At 39.8% G+C, this 27,878-nt stretch overlaps 1 protein-coding gene across 6 annotated transcripts in view; it reads right to left on the reverse strand.

Moving 5' to 3' along the window:
• The window catches only part of LOC136858486 (protein vav), a 705,311-nt gene that overhangs the window by 4,051 nt on the left and 673,382 nt on the right, over window positions 1–27,878 (reverse strand). For 4 of the 6 annotated variants that reach the window (XM_067138063.2, XM_067138059.2, XM_067138060.2 and 1 more), the window contains one exon: window positions 555–2,603. The exons of 1 other annotated variant lie outside the window; for it this stretch is intronic. In XM_067138063.2, the coding sequence (XP_066994164.2) occupies window positions 1,398–2,603 (1,206 nt within the window). In that variant the 3' untranslated portion in view covers window positions 555–1,397. Of the gene's footprint in view, window positions 1–554; window positions 2,604–27,878 lie in introns of those variants that run through there. One more of the 6 variants, XM_067138062.2, reaches the window with a different exon arrangement.

The raw sequence follows: 27,878 nt of genomic DNA on the forward strand, positions 1-27,878 counted from the left end.
ATGTATGTATGTATGTATGTATGTATGTAAATCTGTGATTAACAGCTTGGATAGAGAAGATGCTGGTTTCATAGTCATGTCACAAGATCTAATGGCCAAACCTCAGTTGAAGGGCAGTTTGGCAAACATTAACAGTATTTTGTCTCATTTAGTGAAATCCTTAAACTATCTTGAAAAACGTAATGAAACCATTAATTCAGTACTCTCTAGGGTGAGTGATGTACAGCAACAATTGGAGAAATTGGAAAAAACTGTCAGCAATAAAATGAAACCAGTGCTTAAAAATCAAGGTTATTAAATTATGTGCAAGATAAATGGAATATTGAAACTAGAAAATTTTGATGGGTTTTCGAAGAGGAATTTTTGCCAAAATCTTGCTTGCTTCAAGTATGCAGCCTTAACATCCAGTGATGTGGAGATAGGTTCCTCAATGTTTCGCAACATGCTGTCTGATCTATTACACCTAAGAATCTCGAGATGACCATTTTAATATACTGCAGTGCCAATTCCGAATTCTAATTTCTGCAACCTTAGTGTGGTTAAGTCAAATATGATTCTAGTTACAATAATTGAAATTTATTTCTTCAGGATGCCCATTGTGGGTTCATTGAATTAATTTTAAGTGGCAACAGTATTTCATTCTAAATTCTCCAAGTTCTCTTTTTTAATAAACACAGAATTCCTTTCTCAAATTATGTTAATCTAAAATATATACAATGAAAGAAGTATTTCATTCATATATTTTCATACTATATGTTGCATACCACCAGAATTTTGTATTTTTAAAAATATTCCTTCATTAAATATGTAATTAAAACTAATATGATTAATTTTGATCATATTTTTGTGTCCTTTTTTCCAGTTTTTAAGTCTTTTTTTTTGGATATTTTTAGGTCTTTCATAGGTATTTTTAGACAATTTATAGGTCTTCAACTCCTGAGCCCTAGTAATTACATGCAAATCCCTAGATAATCTTCCACTCTAAATACAATCTAAAACTCATACAGTATAATTCATTTTTATAAACACATATAGTTGTTTTCTTGATTGATTAGGGATTGAATAACATCATTTATTAATAAGAACAAAGTACAGAATAGTAATACACTTATGCATGAAGCAACATTATTCAAAACATATTTGGGTATTTGACACACTTGTTTTGAAAGTTTGGATGGAGACAAAGGGGTGAGTTTTAAAGAATGTTCCAGGAAAATATTTAGAGGAAAATTAAAGGAAGAACACTTAAAATATAAGTTATATTGGAGGAATATTGATACATTAAATTGTGAAGCAGAGGAAAGTATAACGTGAAAATATCATAAGCAATATCCTTTTATATGCGTGATAAGTTTGTCGCAAATATCAACTATTCACGCATATAAAAATCTTTCATTCTAATTTTCATTATCTTTTTCTATTCCTTGCATGACGACATTCTGAATGGCTTTCTTAAGTTCTATGAGGATTGTTTTATTTTGAATTGTTTTAAGTTCTGATACTATAAACTGACCAAAAATTTCAATATGGTCATAACTAGAAGGTATATCTAAACTGGAAGTTTGGGTACCTACTGTAAGTGAACTGCCTGCCTGTTTTTGTTCTGGTACTGAAGCTGAATGAAAATTTTCAGTACCAGTATCAAAATTTTTACTAATGTTGTAGAGAGATTTTGATTCATATAATGTTGCAATCTCATTATCATTGCAGTACTGCCAGAAGATTTCTTCTTCTTCTTCTTGTTTGTTATCATCTTCTCCTTCTTCCTCTGCATCATTATCATCTTCTTCTTGTTCTTCTCCTCTTTCTTCAGGTCTTTTAGCTTCTTCATCTTCTTTTTTCTGGCCCACTCTTTCCTCTTGAAGTTTCTCCTCTTTAGTGGTGTAGCTGTTATCCGCTGTTGGTGATTTACTAGTAGATCTTCCTTTTAAAGACTCATGTCTTATCTGAGTCTTTCTTTGTTTTGAACTTCCTGTCAATGACTTTCTGTCATCAAATTCTTTTATAGACTGAATATGTGCTGGCGTTCTCGTCTTGCTCTCTTTCACATTAGTAGTTGGAAACGATTTTGCTACATTTTTCCTTGGGAAATCACCTGCGTAGGTTTTGCTGATGGATGGATTTGAAGTTTTGACTACCTTGGTGTTCTCTCTGCGAGTTCTTTTAGTTTTGACATGTAGGTTATGTACCCTTCTGTTTTCTTCAGCTGAAGTTTTAGGAAATGATCGACTAGTTCCTAGCGATCTCCTATCTTTATTGTACGTAGGTAAGTGTTTAATTCCTGCTGTTCTTAAGGCTGGTGATTCATGCCAGTTGTTTTCTTTGTTGCTCCATTGTTGCCATTGTGAAGGGTCACTCTCTTTTTCTGAGGAACTTCCATAAAATGATGCACTATTTTGAAAATAGGAAGTTTGGTCATTTGAATAGTTCATATCAGATTCCTTGACAGTAAAATATGTATTCATTGAAGCTTCCTGACTAGTGTGTACTGAGTGGTCATCAGACTTGAATGTTCCTGTAGGGCAGATAGCTGTGGATCCAGTTTTTGTGTTATCCTCTAGTTGGTCATAATCTGCATAGTCTTCATCTGAATCCCGTCCAGTCTGAAACATTTGTTGTTTGTAAGTTATTTTTGAAGTAGTAGCAGTAATAATACTTCCAGTATACCTGCCAGCCAGCACCAGTTGAGAATAAGTTCATGCAACATTGAAGTTTGATTCCAGTGCAAGAAGAGTGGAATTCCATACTGATTACTCAGAATGTTCCTACACTGACTTGCTTTGCAATAAAACTTTCGTTCAAAATGAAGCTTCTATAGCATTCTTAAGAATTTAACACGTTAGCTGCCAAGCCATTTTGGCTTCCCTCTCCTTACAAGAAAGAATTTTACTTCCCTCTCCTTATGTGCCAAATTTATGTTAACAAAGTGTCTCTGTATATCCTGTTTTGCCATGCCCATATATTGCCTGAAGATGGTTTTCCGTGGTTTCCCATTTTCACACCAGGCAAATGCTGGGTCTGTACCTTAATTATGGCCACGGCCGCTTTCTTCCAACTCCTAGGCCTTTCCTATCCCATCGTCGCCATAAGACCTATCTGTGTCGGAGCGACGTAAAGCCCCTAGCAAAAAAAAAACATAAATGAGGCAAGAATCTAAAAGAGAGGGGGGATGAAGCCATCATGCCGATCGGGTTGGCTTGTTTACTTTTGGTCATTATGGACGTATAAAATTGACCCACTGACTTGATCGGGCGGTGGTCATTTTTAATTCTCTGCAAGGAGAACAAACTTTATGTCCTGGTTACATACTGCTGTTTGGTACGAGAGCTTCAAGAGACTGCCTGCAGCCATTGTTGTTTTCATTCAAAGTTTGTTCTGTGTGATAGTAAATGTAAATATGTGTACCGTACTAGTAATTATTTAGATGAAAATAGCATTCTTAGACGGTCCTATATCAAGTGAACATAAATGTGCTGTTGATCTTATGAGTGAGTATTACAAAAGTCATGATGCTGTGAGTATAAATGGACATCCTGGTGAACACTGTGGTGGTTGGTGATTCAGACCCTGATCTGGAATTTCTGTCACCCAGTGATAATGAGTGTTCACAAAGTGATTTGTCAGGTGACGATACCACAATGAATGAAAGTGAGCGTATGAGAAGTAGATGAAGACATAGAATGGAACACGTATAAAACAAACAAAAGCATTTTCCTTTTACTGGCAATTCAGGTTATAGTTTCAATTCGCCACGTAAAGCAACACCATCTGACGAACATTTTTTTGGCAGATGAAATTATTCAGCTTATCCACAAGCCAAATTCACACCAAAGTCATTTTTAGTTGTAGATTACAACAAAGTAGGAGACTTCACAAACAGTGTCCAACAAATTGTGAGAAAATGAAAAATTTCTTGGCCTTTTGTTGTGGATGGGATTAGCATAATTTCCTAGAATCAGTGATTACCGGTTGAAGAAAATACTATATAAAAACTTTGTGGCCAGCAAGATAATAAGTAGGAACCAATTTCAGTTACTGTTCACATTCTGGCACTTCAGTGATAATGAAAATATGGTGCGCGAAGATCGTCTTGCAAAAAATTTCCCCCTAGTTTCAAAGCTGAATGAACTATTTCTGACTAAAAAACTCTGAAAAAATATGTTTATAGATGAGAGCATTGTACCATTTCAAGGAAAAAACCCCTGTGGGTGAGGGAGGTAGAATAACGCCAACGTTATCCCCTGTCTGTCGTAAGAGGTGACTAAAAGGAGCCCCAGGGGCTCTCAACTTGGGAGCATGTGTTGGCAACCATGGGGCCTTGAGCTGAGTCCTGGCAATGCTTTCACTTACTTGTGCCAGGCTCCTCACTTTAATCTATCCTATCCGACCTCCCTTGGTCAACCCTTGTTCTTTTCCAAGCCTGATGGTATTAGATTGCAAGGGCTAGGGAGTCTTTCATCTTCACGCCCTTCGTGGCCCTTGTCTTCCTTAGGTGATTCCTTCAATTTTTGAAATGTCAGACCTCTTCCATTTTATCTCTCTGATTAGTGCTAATATAGAGGATGGTTGCCTAGTTGTACTTTCTCTTAAAACTACCATCACCGCCGCTGCCTAGCTCGTACATTCATAGGGCTACAGGATGAAGTCATCATGCCTGTGAAAGTGACTGGGCACCATTACCTGTCTGAATCCACCACCACCACCAGTTTTCAAGGAAAACTAGTTTTCGAACAGTATTTAGTTGAACCTGACCTATACATGTATCAGGGGAAGAGAAAAACTACTTGTAACTCAGAATTACTTAGATATCAGACTTAAACAATATATCACATATTTTCTGAAAAACCAATGGAATAGACCTACATGTGTAAATCCTTGCAAATAATAAATACATTAAGACAGAAAATATTATTTTGAGCTTGGTCCAGCCTTAAGGAAATCATATAGCTTGTCTTGTTTCACTTTTCTTGCATTAAGAGTATAAACCTCCTTTTTCAAAGTTAGTAAAGAATTCAAAGCATTTTCACTACAACTTTTCGCACTGATGTAACACCTACACACATCGATTGCACTTATCACTTCACTCAGTTCAGGTGTTTCAAGATTTAAGTCGTTATCTCCATCTCCATCACTGTCACTATCGCTTGTAGCTGGTCCACCACAACCGCGTTGTTGGCATACATCAGCAATAAGCTCTTCATCCGGCAGTTCTCCACATACAGCCAGATTATCATCGAAATGCACAAAAGTATTGAATTCTACACCCTCCGGTAGCTTTAGCTACTTGCCAGACAAAACTTCGTCCCCATAATCATCATTAGACGTAGCCTCTTCTAGTATGACACCAACTTTGCGGAAACAGTTGCTGATTGTGGAGGATGACACCTGCTTCCAGGCAGCTGAAATAAAGTCCATGGCTTGTAGCAAATTAATGGAGAGAGATTCACTTTCTGCATCACTCAGTGTTATTAAATGTTGAACCAGCATTTTTCTATAATGCAATTTGAAATTCACAATGATGCCCAAATCAAGCAGTTGTAGAACACTGGTACAGTTAGGAGGGAAAAATTCCACTCGGACATTCTCCAGAATAATTTGAGGTGGTTGTGCTGCACATCGATCCATAAGAAGAAGGATCTCCTTCTGTTTCTTCTTCATTTTTATGTCCAGTTTCTTCAACCACTGTTCCATTAGAAGCATAGTCATCCACGAATTTCTGTTGGATTCATATTCCGTAGGTTTTGTTTTCGTACCCTTAAAACACCTTGGATTCTTCAATATTCCTATCACAATTGGAGGAAGTTTGTCAGATTCATCTGCATTGGTGGCGAGAAGTATTGTTACACGAATTTTACTTTTCTTCCCTCCATGGCACGAGTCACCTTTTTCAGCTAATGTTTTAATAGAAAGGAGATTGTAGAATAGGCCAGTCTCATCACAATTGTAGATGTTTGGAGGCTGATAAATGCTTACAATACACGGCAGAACCTCTTCTTTCCAGCGTTGCACCGTGACGTTGTCCACAGCTTTTGAGTTACTGCAAAATGTTCTTCCTGTGATTCCATGACGATCATTAGATCCTTGCAACCATCCTGATGAAGTCTTGAAATCAGCAGTGATACTCATCATTTTAGCTAAATCTATCGCCTTTGCGTTCAGCATGTCGCCACTAATTTTAGAGCTGCAGCCTGCTTTTGCTGGAACCATGTGAAAAGTGCTTTATCCCAATCTACATACCTTCCTTCTTGCTGACGGCTACGCTTTGCTGATTTTGAACCCAGTTTTAAGAACTCATCCAAAATAGCGTTTCTTTTACTGATGACTGTACATAACGTGCTATAAGCAATCCCTAAGTCTGAAGCAATTTCAGTCTTTGTTTTCTGTGGATTAGCGTCCGCTTCTCGCATAAACTTTACTTTTTCTGTCCTCCATGACTAATCAAAAGCAACTGAATGACAAAACTACTGTACAACAGTAAACACCAGATACCGGCACCGTAGACATTTTACTTCTCCGTTGTTCCCACGACAGAAATTCTCATATTCAAATAAATTTCCTGTATTTTCTTTTGTTTCCGCACTGAAATCGCCCACTTTGCTTGTGATGTATCTTAATCGCTGGCAGCGTTATAAAGGTAAAAAATGATGAAAGTAGAGAGCAGAGAGATAGAGAGTGAAGGGCACTCGCTCGGTTGGCCTTTGTTAAGCCGCCTGTAAATAAGGGTCAACAATGTCACGCGGCGAAACTCTTTGTGTTCTGTTTCAGCACCAAAATCCGACCACTCTACTTCCGCCTCTGCCGACAAAGAGGAAACTTCGTAAATACAGTAGTTTCTTCTAAAAAAAGCACGTGCTCATTACAATTACGCAAAACTCAGTTATATTTCACTGACACTTAATACGTATAACAGCGAATTTTGTATAAACGGATTACATATAAATAAAGTTTAATTAACGCGCTTTTAAATTACATTTTGCCGGAACCTAAAGGAAACTACGTACAAATACAAATTATGCAGAACAGAGTTACGTATAAAGCACTTTCAACTGTATTCCAAAAAAGGCACATAAGTATGGAATCAAGATATTCAAAGTTTGTGATACGAGTGGATGTATCTTTGTTTTAAAGGTTTATATTGGGAAAGGAACTGCAATGTATGAAGTCATGTCCATGACAACATCCATGGTTATGGAAGTGATGCATCATTATTTTGACAAGGGCCATGTGCTGTATATAGACAACTGTTACACCTCTATAGAACTAGCAAATGAACTGCTGTCAAGAAACACCCACCTTTTGGCACAGTAATGACGAACTGAAGAGGTTTACCTTGAGTCATGTGTGCTCAAAAGTTGAAAAGAGAGGAAATGTCTTGAGAACACATGTAGGATTGTGATGACAAAATGACTTGACAAAGGAGAAGTCAACATGGTATCCGCAAAACATCCCATTGTGTTTGTTGACACAGGGAAACTGAACAGAAAAAATTAAATAATTTTCAAGCCCCTTGTAGCAGTCGATTACAACAAAGGGAAAATGGGAACAGATGTTTTAGACCAGATGTCATTCTATAGCACTGCCATCAGGTGGTGTCATAAAGTCGTTGAGGAATTTCTGCGAACAGCTGTTGTTAGTTCTTGGCTTGCTTTACAAAAGTAACACAGGAGCAAGCAGCAGTTGACCTAAGAGCTATGGAATGTCCATAACCACATTCAAAGAAAGCCTAGATCGTGCACTCATGGGGATACAGGATGAAGTCATCATGCCTGTGAAAGTGACTGGGCACCATTACCTGTCTGAGTCCAATGTCTTTATGAGAGAAGGTCAGAATAACAGAAGAATCCAGACGAAGTGCAAAGTTTGCTACTGAAAGGTTAAGGAAGCAGAAGGTCGTAAAAAACACAAACAATCAGATGAAGGTGACAACATTCTGTTAACAGTGTTTCAATAAGCACTTCTTATGTAAATACTGTTTCAGAACTCTTCATAAGTCGAAGATGTTTCAAACATGCCTTTTGTAGTTTAGGTTCTTATTTTTTTATGTCCATTAATCATATTAGTTACAATTTTTGTAATAATTGTTCCAAAACTGCTATTTTGTGTAAGTATAGAGTATAGGCCTAACATTCTGCTCACTTTCAAGGCAATTACGTGTTATTTTGGTTATTGTTATGTAAAATTTTATGACCGACCCAATCAGGCCAGCACAAGTATGTCTTGTATGATGGCATTCTGGAAGTGCTGTAAAATATCTAGCTGACATCCTTGAGCGATTGTATTGCAATACTGACATGGCTCAAAGTCTCTCTTGCCATCATAATTTATATAACCTCCATCAAGTTGATACAGGAGAGAGAGTTATAATCACCTAACAACCAGTTGTCGCCTGTCCAATCAGACCGGCGGGAACCCTTACAATTAATTAATTAGCTATGGTGTTGGTCCTGATGGACGCCCGTGGCAGCTAACATGTTAAGTACTGTAAGACTATTAAAATTACTGGTCATTTATCATCGGAACATTTAAATTAATTAGGCATTTATAATTATGTACCTAGAACTACTTGCCATATAGCTTTAAATATATCAGAACTGACTGCTGGTTAACAAGTATACTGTAATAGCACAGAAGTTATAGAGTTATCTCACCTATTAGAACCATAAGCAAAATTAAGAAATGAAATATTTTGTATAAGGTACTATGTACTACTGTAGAACCTGTCCTCAGCAGAACCCCAAGGGGCAGGAATTTTTTCCACTATATGCAGGATTCCAGTTCATAAAAGGGGTTAAAAATAAAATAAAAATCATAAGTACATACATCCCTTAGGTAATTCAGCAGTAGATTTATAGAATTGTGTGTGGTAGTAGATATAATAATGACACTAATCACACATGCATACACACTAGTTCATCAGCACTAACACTTGCTTAGAACTTCCTCACAGTGAACCGTACTATAGCACATACATTTATTTAATACACATTAAATGTTTTATGGAAATAAAACCAGTAGTAGTACTATGCAGTACTGTCATTTACTTCCTCCATTGATACCGAATTGTACGCTGGACACAACTATCCCTGGTAGCACGGTTTTAAATTAAAATGCAGGTACAGCAAATAATATCCAACAGTTCGGCATCATTTTTTGGTAGCCGAAAAGACTGGATGTCCTTTACAGCTGAAAGGGCATGTCTGTAGGACTTTACATAAACTATCTTCTTCATTGTCTTCATTCTCGTCATCGCCAAAAATTTCTGTTTTCTTTTCTTGGAGGTGATGGGGGATGAAATATTCAATCTTTTCTAATGCCACCTCTGTCTCAACGTCTAGATCAGTGGCCACGTACTCTTCTGCACTGACATTATCATAATTACACTGTTCAAGAGTTTGTTGTAGCACAGCAGTATTTTTGTTTATGGTTCCTTCATCAGGGTGTGAGACAAACTTGGCTTTGTGAAAGCACTGAGGTACTATATTTGGTGACACCCTTTCACTGCTTCTACAATCCAAAGTACAGCATCAAGCATAGAGACAGATTTAGTCAGTTCAGTGACAAAGGACGCTGATTCCATGTTTACAAGCGATGATGCCATTATTTTCATACAGCAGTTAATGATGCACTGTCCATTGGCTGTGTTACACTAGAAGTATTCAGAAGGAACCATGTGAATTTAATGTTAGAAAGCTGTATTGGTGAATGGAATGTAGAATTATCAAGAAATAGATTGACATTACTGTTTTGTGGCTTCATTCTCGAGTTGAATGACACCAACCATTCCTCCAGTAGGTGTGATGTCATCCATGCCCTCTTATTGGATCTCCAATCAACAGGTAGAATCTTTAGATCAATGTTCTTGGAAGCATATGGATTTTGCTACTTTTTCTATAACTAATGACTTTTTAAGTTCCCCAGAAGGAAAACCACATAAGAATGTCAATCTCTCTTTATAAAGTTTCCCTCCTCTACATCTTTCCCCTTTAAGTGATAATGTTTTACTAGTAGTGCTTGGAAAAATAGTCCAGTTTCATTACCATTAGCTATGTTCTGGGGTTCATAGCCTTTTAATAGAGAGACAGTTTTTTAAGTCCAGTCTGGAAAAGTTTCCTCAGCGACGTCTCAGGTTACCTATGGGAATCAACATCTATATCGTCTCCAGCCTCTCTGCAGACCTCCTTCAACACTATCTGATATCTTTTAAAACTTTCCAACCACCCATTGAAAGTGCTAAAATCTTCTTTTCTGAGCTTTTCTGCAACTTACGTTACATGGTGTTGTAACATTGTCCCAGATGTGGGCAAATTCCTTGCTCTTGCACTGACAACCATTCCACAACAATTTTGTTTATTTCCTCATTCCCAGTTATTCTGAGCTTTCATTTCACAAATCTGTTTCCCTATAACCAATCTTCATTTAATTCTGCCTTTTTCTTAAGAATGTCATAGACTTGTGTTTTTCCAATATTAAGCTTGGCTGTGATCTTCTTAACAGACAATTTGTATTTCTCCTAGCTTCTAAATCTAAAACCACGCATTTCCTTCCTTCCATCACTTTTAAAAATAAACTGTTACTACGGCATAAAATTCCACACTAAATCTGTGACCTTTCAAGGAAAACTGCACTGCATTGTTAAGCAGGTAGTGTCCCGACCCTCCCAAATTCCTGCATTTTGTTAGTCAACATCTCATTAAGGCTACACTCGCACGGTCATGAAATTAGATAAGGGCTAGAGAATGCCGCTAAGTTTCCTGCCTCAAGTTTCGGTCTTTCCGCATTCCTGAAGTAAAGGATGTCTAAACCAGATGGAATATCCCTGTCATGGTTGGTGCCTTACAATCAGATGGTCCGATTTAATTTCCTTCGGAGTACACATGTACTGAAAAGGATTAGGAAGAAAACTAACATATTTTTTCCGTTATTGTCGCAAAATTACCTTTTATTTCCTCGTCATACAGGTTTTGCTAAATACAGATGAACTTACATGAATATTAAACCATAATTCACAAGATAGAAAATTTTTTTGATATGTACAGTTTTCTGGTTCGTAAAGGTTCGCTGAAGACAGGTTTTACTCTTATTATACATTTACCTGCATAACTCTTAGTGGAAGCTGATGCAAAAATAATAAAAGAAAATCATGTTATGAAATTCTTCAAATTGGGGGCTTACATTAAAACACGTACTGAAAATAGCCAATACCAGTATATATATTTTTCTCCCCACATGTTGCTAAGTTGTTAGTGGCTCGAAGTTATAGTAATTTTGGAAGATACAAATTTTGAAGTAGTGTCTTAAAAATATGATACCTCAGTTTGCCATGAGTAATAAAGTCATATGATGGTAATAACAACAACACTGACAATACAAAGCATGACATTTTAATTCCTATCACAGAGTTCTACAAACTTCGATGTATGAACACCTAGTGGTATATAACATTTTCAGATAGAATATAACTAGCAAAGACGATGAATTTTTTGTTCATTCAACCTCTTATTAGAAAATTATGGTAATTCAAAGAACAGGGTAGATTGAACAGGTAAGTAGGAATGACAGTGTTGAGTTCTATCAGATGCAATCCTTCTCGTAATTTGCCTACAAATAATCTGGAAAAATAAAAAGGACCATAACAAGGATGATTGGTATTGGAGTTCATCTGTACCTCCTCTGCCAATTGATAATGATGCCATTATGTTACTGCATTGAGCTCTTCTGTCAATGTCAGTTCCCATAAATATCTTATATTTTAATATCAATTGTATGAAGAAACTTTACTTCATACGGCAGGCTACTGTCAGCATATTTTATTATGTTATCTTCCTACAGAATTTGTAGGCTGGCACAAGGGTGAAGAGTACCATAACCAATACATATTTCACATTTTTGCTTTTTTCATTTAACCCTCAGTTGGGCACATAAGGTCTTTAGAGGCCCCATATCTCTTTCACGACTTATAGACCAACATTTATTTGCTAGAATCTAGGCTTGCTGTGACATTTCCTATCTGGTTCTGTTGAGTATAATAGTAACATTGTCAAATGTCGATTTATTATGTACTTTTGTCCAGAAAATATATATCATAACAGCCCCCTCCAATGGGCACTTGGGCCCTCTGTACACTCTAATGCATTTTTCTTTCTGTTGTGTTTGAAGTATGCTAGTTTTACTGTGCATTTTTAGATGCTACTTTGTTGACCTAACATTCAATCAATTCTTGTCATGGAACAAGCGCAGTTAGTTAGGAATATATCAAAGGAGATGTTGAAAAAATGAATCAGATGGCAGACACATACAGTGTAAAGTACATCACCGAACACGGGTCCCTTGTTTTGTTCTACAAAATGTTACATATGGCTGCGATTACTGCCATGGTACTGTGGTTGTATCATTATCCACAAAGTCTAGGACATTCCAATCAGAAGAGGAGAAAGTTTCTGCTGTATCTAGGAAGACAACTAATTCATCCCTACATAGACAGTTGGCTTCTGAAAAAAAACAAAAAAAAAATGTTATCAGAAAGGTGTGATTCGCCGTAAGACCTATCTGTGTCGGTGCGACGTAAAACAACTAGCAAAAAAAAAAAAAAAAAAAAAGAAAGGTGTGAATGTTCATCTTGCCATTGGATATGATTATGAACTTTCTGCTGGAATTCCTTCTAGACAACAAGGACAAAACAAGAGAAAGGTGCTCCATGTGTCCAAGACATTTAGACAGAAAGATAAAAAATATTTGTAAAGTTCACTCGGAAACTGTTGTAATATGCTTGGAATGTTCCAATAATCAGTAGCCTGCAACAGTTTTCTTTATCTAGAAGTTTGTTTTCTAAGCTCACCAGACAAAAAAATTAGCCATTCCTGGAGAAATAATTACAAGTATCATTTGATACCGTATAACTACACCTCCGGACTTGATAACCACCTGGATTTGGTTAGGAAGTGAATCCACAAGGTTGTGCAGATATGTCGCATCCAGGTTAAGCAACTCGCTGAGGATTTGATCAGACAATTCCACCAAATTGCGGGGGTGCTGATGTCAACGTTTTACCTGCTGTTCCAACATGTCTCACAGATTATCATTGGGATTCAAGTCAGGTGATTTTGCAGACCAATCGAGATGTAATAGGGTGAGGGAGTGTTCATAAAACCAGTCACATATGCGTCCAGTCCGATGAACTTTGGTGTTGTCACCTTGAAAAATCGGGCTAACAATAGAATACTCATCATGCAGATGTTGACTGAAAGGCAACACCTGATCATCCAGAATGTTTAAATTAACATGCTGGTTCATGTTAATGGTCACCTCAATGAGCAGGCCCAAACCATGATACGAAAAACACCCTCAAAACATCACAAACCCACCTCCGACTCGAACCTGACCTTGCACACATCCAGGATGAAATGTTTAATGTGGCCTTCGGTGTACTCGACGACGTACATCATTGGAATACAGGCATAGACTTGATTCATCAGACCACATTATGTTCTGCTAGTCAGAGACTGTTCACGTTCAATGATTTCTAAGCCATTGAAGACACACAGCTTTATGTGCCTGTGTGAGCAATGGCCTCTTGCAAGGTGACTGACTCCACATGTTCATTGCATGCAGTTCTCATCGCAATGTTATCTCACTAATACGTTGGGATGGACCTTCATTCACTGACTGTAGCAATTCCTGTCGGGTTTGGAAGCAATTTTGATTCACAAGCCGTGAAACACATCTCCGGTACCTTCCAGTTAGGATATTTTTCCGACCACAATTCTGACATATTTTGTGGCCATGTCTAGTATACCACTGCTTGTAGACCTGTTGAACAGTCTTCTGCAAAACACCAAAAATCCAGCAACTTCACACACCATATGGCCATGGGCACGGCCAAACACGTTTGCCCATTTTTGCCACTCTAACGTATCCATATCTACCCATGTTGACATGAATGTCTCGCTGATCACTACCTCACATACAGGTTGTGCACATGCAGTTGAGCACGGGAATCATTTGCTGTGCCGTCTGCACAGGATTAACGATCCACCTGTGCGTGTGCGCTAGGGTGAATATTTCTTTGTCTGGTGAGCTTAACTCTTCAATAATTTCTGAGCATTAGGCAATGGTTCCTGGAACGTCGCCGAAAACCTTTGATGTATTAGTCCAACACTAACCCACTAGCAAATAAATAAATAAATAAATAAATAAATAAATAAATAAATAAATAAATAAATAAATAAATAAATAAATAAATAAATAAATAAATAAATAAATAAATAAATAAATAAATAAATAAATAAATACTGTAGATCAACAAACAATGCTCTTATGGTTACTCCGTCCTCTTTACGACCCCAACCAAAGAAAATTATAAAGGAGTTCACAGAAGTCCCACCTTACAATACAAATACTGTATCAGTTTAATTAAGATCAACTAGTACATGTTTCGTCCTTGTATCGTTGATGCTGTAGTGTCCTCCGCCTTGCAGCTATGCAACCTGCTCACGCATCGAAGCTCGTAGAATATTCGTATGTGTCCAGCTTGCGCGCTGACTCATGACTTGTGATGTCAGCTAGACAGTATGAAATGGAGCTCCGATTCCGCCGCTGTAGGGAAGGACGAGCTGACTGTCGTAGCGGAAGGACGTACGTGCCTCTCGTCCTGTACTTTTCAAGTATCAGCCAGGCACTTGTACTTATTAGTACATCTTAGAAGGAGCATTGTCTGAGCTGTAGCACTTTTCAGTGCTCGCTCTTTCTTCTGTTTCAGGATTTCTTACAGGAAGACCAGGATGGGGAAGCTGTTCATCACCGGGGTGCCGGACAACTACGACTACAAGGCAGTTCTAGAGTGAGTACTGGCTAACCTCAGAAGAGTAACTGCCCCCGACCTTAGACTCCCATCGCTGGTGTTCAAACGGTGGGAGGAAGCCCACCTACCTAGACACGCTCTGCATAATCGAATTCCTCAAGAACATCGCGAAGTCCCTCGGAGAGACGGCCTACGAGATCATCGGCGAGGTGATCCCTTTCCGGGCGGTCATCATTCGCCCTAAGGACGCAAGCCGCTTCAAGGTCTACGAGGAGCAGGCGTCCCAACATTTTCAGGTTGCCCGGCTACCAGGACTCAGGGAGCACCTGGGCGTTTCAGGCTACCAGGAGGCAGCCACGCAGACGGAGCCGGGGACCAAGGACGACGGCGGCGCTCCCAAGCGCAGTGACGGCGTAATCCCAGTTGGAAAGCCGTACTTTACGAAGTACACGCAGACCAACAAGGCCGCCAACCAGGGTCGTCGACCACCTACCAAGGCGAAGTGGTCGCAGACGCAGGCTTACCAGGAAGGGCCTGTTACCCGGGCGCAAACCAGGAAAGCGCCCGTGATGGTGGAGAGCAGCACAGCAGTGGAGAAGGACGACCCCTGGCGTTCTGAGGCTGCTGCCCAGGCCCAGCCTGTCTGCATGTCTGTCGAGCTGCAGACCTTGATGTGCGCCCCTCGGGACAGGGAACGCAGTCGAGGGTTAACACCGACTTACGGCACCGCCGCCAGCCAAGAGAAGGAAGAAGACGGCGACGCAGCGGAGCCACCAGTTACCCCGGGGCCACCAGGCCGGGAGGAGGGCCACCAGGACGAGGCCTCTTCCCCTGCCGAGAAGAAACCCCGTGGGGAAGAAGAAGACGCCGGACCAGGAAGCAGAAGACGACGCCGGCCCATCAGGAGACGGCCGCCCAGCCGCAACCCAGGACTGCTCCCAGGACAGCAGTCAACCGAGGAGCCAATCAGGAGAGGACCTCAGCGGATAGCGACAGTCAGGTGAGAGTAAAACGTTCCTCTCAGCAGCTCTTGCAGTGTTTCCACTGTTTGAGGTGGGACCACCGTCAGCTCAGCTGTGGACTCCAAGTGAGGTGCAACCGCTGTGGTGGTGATCACCACTGCACGGCCTGTGCAACACTTAAGGAGGCGCCGGTGTGCGCCAACTGCTCGGAGGGCCACCCGGCCTCGCACCGCAGTTGCCCAGTCTACTGGGCCATGGCGCGGGCAGAGAAGAAGGAGGCCCGGCGTCATGACCCACCCCCTTCCAGGAGGCCCCCGCCTCGGCGGGCTTGGCCTTATTCTCCGGGATCGGAGACTGGGTACGGGGTACCCCAAGGAGGTGGCAGGCCCTAGTGGTACTCGACGCATGGCTCCGCAGCCGGCAAGGACCGCGCTAGTCACAGCAGTGCCCAGACGGACTGATCATCTGGCAGACGGATTGGCGAGGAATGGGTTTATGACTTGTGCATGTTACCTGTTCTTAACTAACACAACCTCTGGTCTTTTTCCAGCCCACATCCTTGCATGTGCTATCACAAGATGTCAGGTTTTACATGTAGGCTATTTCTTCTTTCTGCCTATGTGGTTTTTCCCTGACCCTTCAATACCATACATCAACAACACCTTACCTAACACAAACTCTTGCCGTGGTAGCGAGTCTGACTCGGAAACCGGCAGATACTCCTTGTATCACTTCTCACTCCTCCCTGCTATCTCTTTCTTCTTCTTAGAAGTAATAGCATGTCGGAGGCCATGTAGATTGAGTCGATGGTCACGCGGGCGGAGCGGGCTTCGGGGGGCCCCCAAAAAATGCCGCTGTAGGCAGTCAGCTGTGTCCAGCGATCAGCTCTACGCACTAAATCAGACATGGTGGTACCCCTGTTGAAAATGTGGACTGAATAGGCGGACTGAACTCTGATCGAGAGGTCTCACCTCTGGACTAAATACCGCCTCAAAATTCCCGCCTTCCTTTTAACTTAGCCTACGCCATTATAGCATTCTGCTAAAAAGAACTTTGCATTAAGTTCCAGCCAGACTTCCAGACATTAGATAGCCATCAGCTATCACAGACTTTCACATGATAGTGACACTCTACATCATCAGTATAGATCCAAATGTACATATAGGACTACAACTTTCGTAATGTTAATGTAAATATGTCTTGTTCAAACAGCAAACTTACTCACGGTATTATTTAGTGTGCGCTCCACAATAAGAAGCAAGGCTCAAGTTCCTTCAACACACTTTTTAGTTGTGTTATATATATTGTAGCCGGCCTCGTGGTGTAGGGGTAGCGTGCCTGCCTCTTACCCGGAGGCCCCGGGTTCGATTCCCGGCCAGGTCAGGGATTTTTGCCTAGACCTGAGGGCTGGTTCGAGGTCCACTCAGCCTACGTGATTAGAATTGAGGAGCTATCTGACGGTGAGATGGCGGCTCCGGTCTAGAAAGCCAAGAATAACGGCCGAGAGGATTCGTCGTGCTGACCACACGACACCTCGTAACCTGCCGGCCTTCGGGCTGAGCAGCGGTCGCTTGGTAGGCCAAGGCCCTTCAAGGGCTGTAGTGCGATGGTGGGGGTAATATATATTGTGCTTCTTGTATACAATACAACAATATGGTGACGAGGAAAATTCGGAACACCATTATTCACAACATTATAACGAGGACAAGTAACATTATCACCACAATACAACATTATGTTCACTCACACCACCAGGACGAAATTACATCACCAGATATATTCCAGTCCTACGAATTTCAAGATTTTATTCCACGTGTGTGCGTCTAGTCGAACGGCCAGCATTGCACATCAAATGCAGAGCACCATTTCACATTAAGTCACACAGCATTCGTTCCTACTGTGAGTTCATTCTCCGCACAGGCTCTTCCCCTGTCGCACGCTGATGGTCACGCTTATCGCTCGCCCTTTGCACAGCGTTCTCTCCCCTTACATACCAGCCTCCGCCTGGCGTTCTACTACACGCAACTCGACAAGTCGAACAAACTGTGTCCTACATATTATACGCCAACATGGCGAATGCAGACCAATTAGGAGATGGGAGCTATCCTCCAGGCGTTACAGCAGCAGCAACAACAACGATGTATGCAACAACAGAAATCAGTATTACTTACGGACTTTCAGGTTCTGTCCACATCCCAACAGAGCAATGCAGTTCCTTCATTTGCTTCCTTCAAACCAGATAAAGAAGAGTGGTCTGTCATTTTGCTTACTTACAACAGCACTTCATCTGTCATGCCATTACAGATGAGAGGTGCCAACGAGCTCTCTTCCTTAGTTCTGTGGGAAATGAAACCTGTGAATTACTAAAGAAATTAAGCTCGGAAGAGCAGATCTCGGAAGTTCCTTTCACTCAGGTCATAGCTTGCCTCAGTGAGCACTGTTCTAAGAATCCCCACATTGTGGCAGCTTGCTATAAATTTTTCAGTGCCGAATGAAACCGAAACAGATTCGCACGGAATGGATTGCGGAATCACGTGGTCTCGCAAAGAACTGCAATTTCGGCTTGTCATAAGGATAGTTGTGGAACGCCATATACTGACTCACTCATTCGGGATATGGTCATACTCCATACGCGCAAGACAAAGTCCGTTTCGACGCTGTCAAAAGCAGTAACCTTTCCTTAGAGGAAGTCCAGGGTATTGCCACAGTCTATGAAATGACTACTAAGACTGCATGTGAGATAGCTAACAGATACAAAGTGGCTCAGATGTCTCATACGGCCAGCAAGTATTCTCCTCCGAATCACCAGGTCAGCTTGCTCATTTCGAAGCGCACCCGCCAGGTTCTTTCTCGCTCTTCCCTGAAGACACGGGTCACTAAGCACACTCTGAAGCTCCTGCCTTCATGCAGAGGATGTTTTAAACATCACGACTGACGTGACTGCCGATACTTCAAGGTAACTTTTGATCGCTGACATAAAATAGGGCATATCAAGACTGTCTGTAAGTGTAAGTCCCACCTTGAACGACCTACTAAGAAGAAAACGCAGGACATGGAAGTCGATTAAATCAACCTGGTTCTGCCTACAACCAATTCCAGCAAAATCGTCATTCCGATCACCTTCCAGGATCACTCAACCGATTTCCAATTGGACACAGGATTGCCCGTCTCCATTTTCAATCTTGCTACCTATCACAGCTTAGGATCGCTGTCATTTTCTCCAACTGATATCCAGCTTGTTACTTTTAACAAAAAGAAAATTGACATTAAATGCAAAAATCACTCTTCCCGCAAGTTATAAGGACATCCATAAAGTAGTTACCTTACTGGTTGTCAACAACTACACTGCATCCAACATTCTAGGCATGGACCTCTTCAACCTATTCAGATTTCAGATACATGACAATATCAATGTCGTTTCCAAATTGCAACCAACCGCAGATATCACTAACCTACATAAGCAATTTCCTGAAGTTTTCGACACCACCCTAGGCACAGCCAAAGGATACACAGCTCATATCCAGCTTAAACCAGGAGCCAAACCTTGCTTTTACAAGGCACATCCTGTCACTCTCGCGCTCCAGGATCGAGTTAAGCAAGAACTACAGAGATCGATAGCAGCCGGTATTGTAGCACCAGTTCACTCCAGTCAATGGTCTACACCTATCGTCGTAGTCAAGAAGGCAAATGGTAGTATCCGCATTTGTTGTGATTTTTGATCTACCGTCAATTTTCAAATTGAAACGGAAGTATTCCCGATTCCCCGTCCTGAAAATTTATTTCGCCGTTTATCCGGTGGACAGTTGTTCTCTAAGGTGGACCTGAAAGAAGCTAATCTCCAGCTACTGCACCCTACGGGTCAGGGTAACCACAGTAATTCCCAACTAGTCAGTTAAATACATCTCAGGGTATCCTTGCCTCCAGAAAAATGGTTAATTTTTCTATGTTTGGTTTTACGTGTGTCCGAGGAGAAATACCGGTACCATAGGCAGTTCAAAGTAAGTAACGATGCCATGCGCGGTGCAGAGACAGTAACGTTACCATACGCTCAGTAATTGTTTCGAGAACGCAAACTTCAGTCATCCTTTTAGAAATAAATAAAAAAATATATATATATTCGCACAACGAGATCCTTACATACTAAGTAAAACTATTAACTACCAATATAAATGAAAACTCACTTCATTATATAAGAAACTAATCAAGAAACACATTTATTATATTGTCAAGTTTCGCAAAAGAAATGGTTAATATCAGGTATGTCTGATTAGCTTCGATTATCAACTTAATAAATAAATATTTTAATCAATGAGTCAAATGTCTTAGGTCAGCGCTGCCTATTTCCTAAACTAAGCTTTCATCTTAATACATTGAGTAACGTATTCCTGAAATGAATTATCTTCCATTTAAAAATTACATTTGGTCACAAGAATATATTACTTCACAGTCTTTTGGCCACAGTCGAAATTCGTTATTTCAATAAATTATTCCGTCAGTCACGGTATAATTATATACCTCATTGAAATACAACCATCACGTTGTTCAAGTCTCTGCGAAAATGAATTGAATTTGAATAATATGTCCTGAATACAAATATCAGTGACCTATGTTATGTTGAAAAGTATCTGAGTTCGTTGGTGCAGGTTAGCGTGAAGAAAATGAAATACTGAATGACGCACTAAGTTCCTCGGTCCTATTGCCACATAAATTACGGCTCCTAACTAAGTATTCACTCTAATAATATTCCATATAAACAAAACATCGATGATATCCTACGTAAATGTCAAATAAATTCCCTATTCTAGCTAAATAATTTCTTATGTATCGTATACCAGCTCGATATACATACAGCCAGTAAGCATTTATCATATATAGGTGTGCTAATGCCAACACAAAGATATTTCAATTCTACATTACGTTACTACTTGCATACACGCTTATTCTTCCATGCAATATCCATTCATTCAGTATATGACATACTCATGTATTCATTTATTCATCACCGGTTGTTATTCCTGTCAAACCACTTTCACACATCATTAAAATATACGAAATATTATTATTCGTACCTTGCTGTAGTTCCTCGCTGGGGCATACTTATATTCTGTAATGGCACTGCATGTGCTCCAACATCACATATTAAACATATCAAATATGCTTTACTTCCTATTACTCTGCGCAATATTTCATTTCAAATATTATACACACTTCCTTCATCTCACCATTAACCTCCAATTCAATTCATATTTAACTCATCTAGCATTCACAACTAGCGCGTTTAACCTCCAATACTTAATTATACAACGATATGTATCCCATGAATAGCGCAGAATTCGTTCCTCAGAACGCATTTTTAAACTTGCAATTCCGTATATAACCCCAAATTCAGTATCTTTCCTTTCAATAAATCATACAGCAAAGAGTATGGTAACTAGTCTTAACCAATTCAACGTGCGTCCCTCTGTGACGTAACCGAGTTTGACTATTACTACATCACGCATGAACCTTCCTAACTAACCGGGATTCCTTGAAAATAGCTGTTGCACTATGTCGTATTTTTAAATGGTATTCCTTCATCCTTGGATAAAGTAATGTAGTAACACGCTATCACCTCATAACGAGATGTCAACTTAAATATTACACATTGCACTTTCTTATATTCATAAGCACACTTAATTATCTCATGCTTAGGCTATTCAGATCTACTGTATATACTGGTAATACTCCACATAAGAAATTATATTACTTAATACTATTACTTAGCTCGCCATTCAATATCTCGGGCCTTAGTTGCTTCTCGGTGCGGTCGTAGTCCTTGGGTCAGGAACTATGTAGAAATTCCACCAGTGGGATGTCAGGTAGAATGATCTCCTTCGCACGGGTCGGGTGGTTTTAACGGCCAGGACGACATCTCCCTCCAGGTTGGTCTATGCCGATTTAGCAAGCCATCATCTGCTCAGCAAGACAGTAGACAAAATGCGATGATTCTGAAAAATATAAGCTCATCATAGCTCTGCGTAGAATATATATTTTATGGTGATTGCTTCCTTATTTGGTTTTCCTAGTGATTATTTTCACTCAGCGTGGCTTAATCTCGAGCTCTCTCGTCTCAATCAAGTTCCTATTTTCAAACGGCTTTGCGTCTGAGTATCTGGACGTATTATTCTAAGCTTCAGGATTTTACTTGCTCCTTCCAGTATTTTAACGTTTATTTATTCAATTCGCTCAATACTTCCTTGTTCTCAGCGTAATACTTCTTGCTAAATGTTGCCAATATTGCTTATTTTAGAGTGCGAAGTTCGATACGTCTTGTTCTCACCACCTCAATTTTTCAAGTCAGTTTTTTGTAATAATCTGTTTTATCCTTCTTATTTTTTTAAAAACAATTCTATCGATTATGTACCATTGTACACCGCCTTCATAGTGGTAGGTTTAAGTTAGTCAAGGCCTCCTAGCATACATCAATATCGATATCTTGTTATACATTTCTTTGCCTTGGCTGGCCTCTACCTTCCGTAGGCGCCATTTTGAATACGTCCAGTAAATGCATCGGGTACATTTTATTCCCCCAGTACAGATTAAATATATTGCTTGCGATATATTTATTCTCTTGAATTATGATTGACAAATGTGACGATGCATTTCTGGTATTTCTCCATGGTTCTTTGATCGATTAATGGATTTTATTTCTCTATGGAATCGTATCGATTATTCTGTTATTACGATTGATGTTTTTTTAGCTTCTATAAGCCTATCTCTTTGCATATCAGCTGACTCACAAATATGTTTACTCTAGACTTGGTTTGCACTTCTGTGGGACTTATATTATCGTTTCTCCAGCCTTATTTTCTGGGAAATATAACTTCATATTACACGCATTGTGAACGTTTTTGTATTTTCCATCCATGCTTATAATAAGATATGCGTTATTTCCGTAAGCATGTTCAATTCTATACGGTCCTTCATATAAATGGTTGAACTTAGCGCATATTTTGGCTGGTGCGTTCGTTACTGGTGCCTTTTTAATTAAGACGAGATCGTTTTTCTTGAATGGTGCGCGAAATCTTGTCTTTCGTAACCTTCTTAGTCTCTTCTCAGACTGTTGTTTTAGCCTCTCTTGGACCATTTTATTGATCTGCTGGATGTCTGGTTTCTCTTCAAGTGATATGTTTAATATATTGTCCCATGTTCTTCGTGATTCTCTATTGTGATGTACCAAGTTTGGGACCTGAGCAGTTGATTCATTTATGGTGTTATTTAGGCATTCCTCTATTGTCTCTATTACATCAATCCATTTCCAATGACAATGATTGCAGTATATCCTACAGAATTTTGCTATTTCTTTCATGTATCGCTCCACTGGATTTGCAGATGGGTGTCGAACTGAACATAATGTGTGTTTTATGCCCATACTTTTCATTCTTTCTCGGAACAGCATAGATGTGAATTGTGTTCCCCTGTCTGACAATATCCTTTCGGGCTTGCCCATTTTAGGAAACACCTTCTCCACTAATCTGTGTATAACTTGCTTCGTATTTGCCCGTTGTATTGGCTGTAGCGATATGTATTTCGAAAATATGTCAATTACTACCAATATGTATTTGTTTCCCTTTTTGGCTGTCGGTAATTTTCCAAAAATATCGATTGCATATATTTCTCTTACTTTAGATGGCAATATGGCGATAGGTTGGTTACTAGTAATAAAATTGTTGTGTTTGACCCGCTGACAAATATCACAGGTCTTAATTGTGCTTCTGACTGACTTCCTCAATCCTGACCATGTGAACTTCTCTGATAGTGTTGCAATGACTTTATCAATTCCTGCATGTCCTGTTACTTTATGCACGTGCCAAATTAATTCACATTGTAGTCTTTGTGGTACTATTATTCTTTTCTTGTTTGTGGTCTTATCTATGACTTTCGTTAATAAGCCGCTCAACATCTCATATTTGTCTTCTATTAACGGTTCCCTCTCATCAGCCATCAACTTGTCAATTATGATCTTTAATTTTTCATCCATTTTCTGATATTCAGCGAGGTCTTCTAGTTTTGATAGCAACTCCTGGTCTTGACTATCTAGCGTTAACTGTAAAACATTCTCCTCATGGTCTGCTGGATTTCTGCTTAATGCATCAGCTAATATATTTTCTTTCCCGCTGCAGTGTTCAATTTTTAGATTAAATTGCTGTGTGTAAAGCATCCACCTAGTTACTCTTTCGCTGGTCATCATTGCTTTTAACCCAAAGGTTAATGCCTTATGATCCGTTCTGATGATCACGGGGTATCCATAAATAATTCGTCTCCATTGCTGTAGTGCATGTATTATGGCAAGGAGTTCGAGCTCAGTCGTTGTATAATGTAGCTCGTGCTTTCGCAGTTCCCTGCTCGTAAAGGCTAAGTATGTCCGTCTCTTACTCTCCTTTTCCTCTTGGTATAAACATGCTCCAACACCAATATTTGACGCATCTGCCTGGACAATAAAATCTTTCTCGAAATCAGGGTACCCTAGTTTGATGCTTTGCCTAAGCAATTCTTTCATTCTTATGAATGCGTTTTCGGCTTCCTCGTTCCATTTCCAACGGTTATTCGCCTTTAAGAGTTCCTGGAGCGGTGCAGCTATTTCTGTATAACCTCTACAGTGGTCTGAAAAGAATCCAGTCATACCTAGGAATTGTCTTATGTGTTTCACTTTAGAAGGACGTGGGAAATCACAAATTGCTTTGATTTTTACCGGGTTTGGCTTAACTCCTTCGCCGTCTATTATATGTCCAAGGAAAAGCACTTGGTTTTGGCAGAATTTTGACTTTGCTAGGTTAATTTTAAATCCGGTTTTCTGCAGGTTACTCAGCAATTTTTCTAATTTTTCACAGTGTTCTTCGAAAGTTGTACTGCCAAATACTAGATCATCGACATAACAGTTGACAAATCCTTTTACTTCATCGGTTAGGTTCTTATCTAAGGCCCTTATCAAAACGGAAGAACTGTTCTTCAACCCAAAAGGCAACCTGCAGTAGGCGTACGTTTGGTTATCAAACATAAACCCTGTCAATATCCTTGACTTTTCCTCCAGTACAATGTGATGGAAGGACGATGTGCAGTCTAAGCTTGAAAAGTACTGCAGACCTCTAAATTTTTTTATTATATCCTTAATCCTTGGGACCTTATTGTACTCTGGAATAAGTCTTCCATTGAGGACCCTGGCATCCACGCACGGCCTGAGTTTTCCGTTGCTTTTCTTTACTATTACCAGCGGGTTCAAATAAGGTGTGGTTGTCTTTACTATTATTCCGTCAGCCATCATTTCCTGAATAATTTTTCTTACTTCTGTTAAATACCTTTCTGGTACATCGTATAATTTTCCTTTATATGGTGTCCAGTCATTGACTAATATTTTGTATTTAAAGTTGGGTATTTGACCCGGTTTATTGTCGAAAACTTCGATATGTCTCTTCAAAATTTCATAAATTTTCCGCTTTTCTGTGGATGATATTGTGGCTTCGGTCATAGTCTTCCAAATTTCAGTTTTCTCTTCCTCCTCCTCTTCGATAGCCATTATTTCTTCGAGCCTATCAATTAATGCTAAATCTATCTCTTGTTCATACATGTCTTTCTTTTGATCTTGGCCTTCCATGATCTCAGGATCAATTTCCTTCACCATAATCTTCAAGTGTTCATTTTCGTCTGTAAGATTATTAAGTTGTATGGTTTCTATAGATTGCATTCCACCATTTTCTGTTACTGGGAACCGGACTTCTCGTCTTTCCATATCAATGGTCATTCGTGTCGTTAACATGAAGTCTATACCAAAGATGATATTATATTTTATCCTCTTCATGATCATGAATGGATGTTCAAATCTGTGCCTTCCTATCATGACTGTAACGTATGCTTGCAGCTTGCAATCAACAGATTTATCTGGGATTATTCCTCTTATTTTAACTCCTGATACTGGGATTGTCGGTATGTCGATTCTTTTAGCAAGTTCTTGGAAAAACGTCGATGCCATAACACTAATACTCGCTCCAGAGTCCACCAAGCAATGCAACTTAATGTCGGCCACTGTTACTATGATTACGGGTAACCTAAATTTTGTTCTCTCTTTGCCATGATCATTTTCGTCAAGCAGGTCATCAGGTCGAATATCCCAGTGGTCTACTTGCGCAATTATCCAACTACGAATTTTGTCAATTTTTCCATTTCTTTTGCTACTTGTTGTCTCCTCATTTTTCAATTGGAATTCGGAGTTTTTTTTCCAGGTGGCTCCGAATTTCCTATGAATTCAGGAGTGTTAGGGTTGAGTCTTCCTTCTTCAGCTTTCCTTCGTTTATACGATTGTAATTCGAGGCTCTCCGCTCCCTCGATGTCTCCATTTATATCTTTGTCTTTTATCGCTTCTTCCCATCTGTTCTTATTTCGTCTTTCCTCTCGCAGTTGTTGTATATATTTACGATTTTCTTCGTTCCTGCGATAACTGTTCTGCCCTTTCCGGTTATTAAACCATGACCTGTTTCTGAAATGTTGTTGGTTCCTGTTGCCTCGAAACCTTGAATTATTTGTATAATATGGGTTGTGTCTATTATTATTCTGTCCACATTGCCCATTAGAATTTCCACTGCATTGGCAACAACATCTCTTTCTGCCCTTCTCTCTGTGTTCATCATGGTCCTCTGGCCTATTCTTTGATTTATGACTTTCCCTATGGTTTGTTTCCTCGGGACTGATGGTATTTATTACTTCTTCTTGGGCCGTATTCCGTATATTTCTATTCAATGGGTACGAGGATGTCATATCGATCTGTCTGAGCTTCCTTTCCATATCGACTGCGGTTTCAACATCTGAGGCTGCTAATAACCTCTGCACCTCCGGTGGGAATTGCCTTTGAATAGTTTTTATGGCCTCTAGCTCGCTTGGAGCTGAGTCTAAGTCTTGAAACCTGTGAAATTGAAACGAGAAGTAATCACTGAATCGGGTTTGGCCTGTTAACGAAAACTTCCTTGCGTAAAGTTCGATTCTTAGTTGTTGTTGAATTTCTGGACTCCAAAACTTTCTTAGGAACGCTGCCTTAAATTCCTCATAGCTGTGGAAAGTATATTTAAAAGCTTGGAACCAGATGTTCGGGTTTCCGTCTAGATGTTTTTCTATCACGCGCAGCTTCTTATCCTCTTGAATTCTACCTTCGCGGAAATGTTCCTCCATATCTCTGAGAAATTGCTTGGGTGAGATTTTTGATGTGTTATCAAAATGCTTTGGGCGGTCGTCGTAAGTTTTTATGGCGTTTATTATGGTTGGACTTTCATTTTGGCTGCTTCCATTTACCAAATCTATGCTCTGCCTACTTGGATCCAGTGTTCTTGATGGTGTAGTCTCCCTTTCATTAATCTGAATCTCTATCGCTTTTTGCCGTTCACTACAATTCGAAATAACGGATTTCGTTGTCTGGTTTTCTATCTTAATTTCTTGCATTTCCTTCCTAATCTGCCTTAACTCCTCTTCTGTCTTCTCCATCTTCTGGTCCGCCTCATTCTTATCTCTCTCGATCTTCTCTTTTAATTCATTAATTTTTCCGGCCACTGTGCCAGCTGCCTGATCGAATTTCTCCTCTAATTCTTGATGTCTGATCTTCAATCCTTCCATGCCGCTTGTTATTTCACTTAATTCGTCCCATTTCTTCTCATTACTGACTTTTAGTTCTCGGAGATCGCTGCTCAGTTTGTTAATCTCCTCATCCTTCAACTTCTTGATGATTTCCTGGCTCTCTGTAACCTGTCCTTTAATTCTGTCCATTTCTTCGTGTATCTGCTTGTTTCCATTCTCCATACTCTGAGTCATTTCAGCTATCCAATTCTGTATTTCCAATCGATTTCTTGTGTTGTCTTCCTTTATTTCCTCCAGTTCCTTTTTCCTCCCTTCTCGTTGTTTTTCCTGTTCTTTCCTCCTTTCTTCACGTTGCTTTTGTTGCCATTCTTCCAGTTTCTCTTCTTGTTCTCTCCAGAACTCCTTTAATAATTCTTGTTGTTCCTTTTTCCTTTCTTCACGTTGTTTTTGTTGCCACTCCTCCTGTTTCTCTTCTTCTTTCCGGAACTCCTTTAAGAATTCTTGTTGCTTTTGTTCTTTCTCTG

Source organism: Anabrus simplex, chromosome 1 (genome assembly GCF_040414725.1).
Source record: "Anabrus simplex isolate iqAnaSimp1 chromosome 1, ASM4041472v1, whole genome shotgun sequence".
Taxonomy (NCBI): domain Eukaryota; kingdom Metazoa; phylum Arthropoda; class Insecta; order Orthoptera; family Tettigoniidae; genus Anabrus; species Anabrus simplex.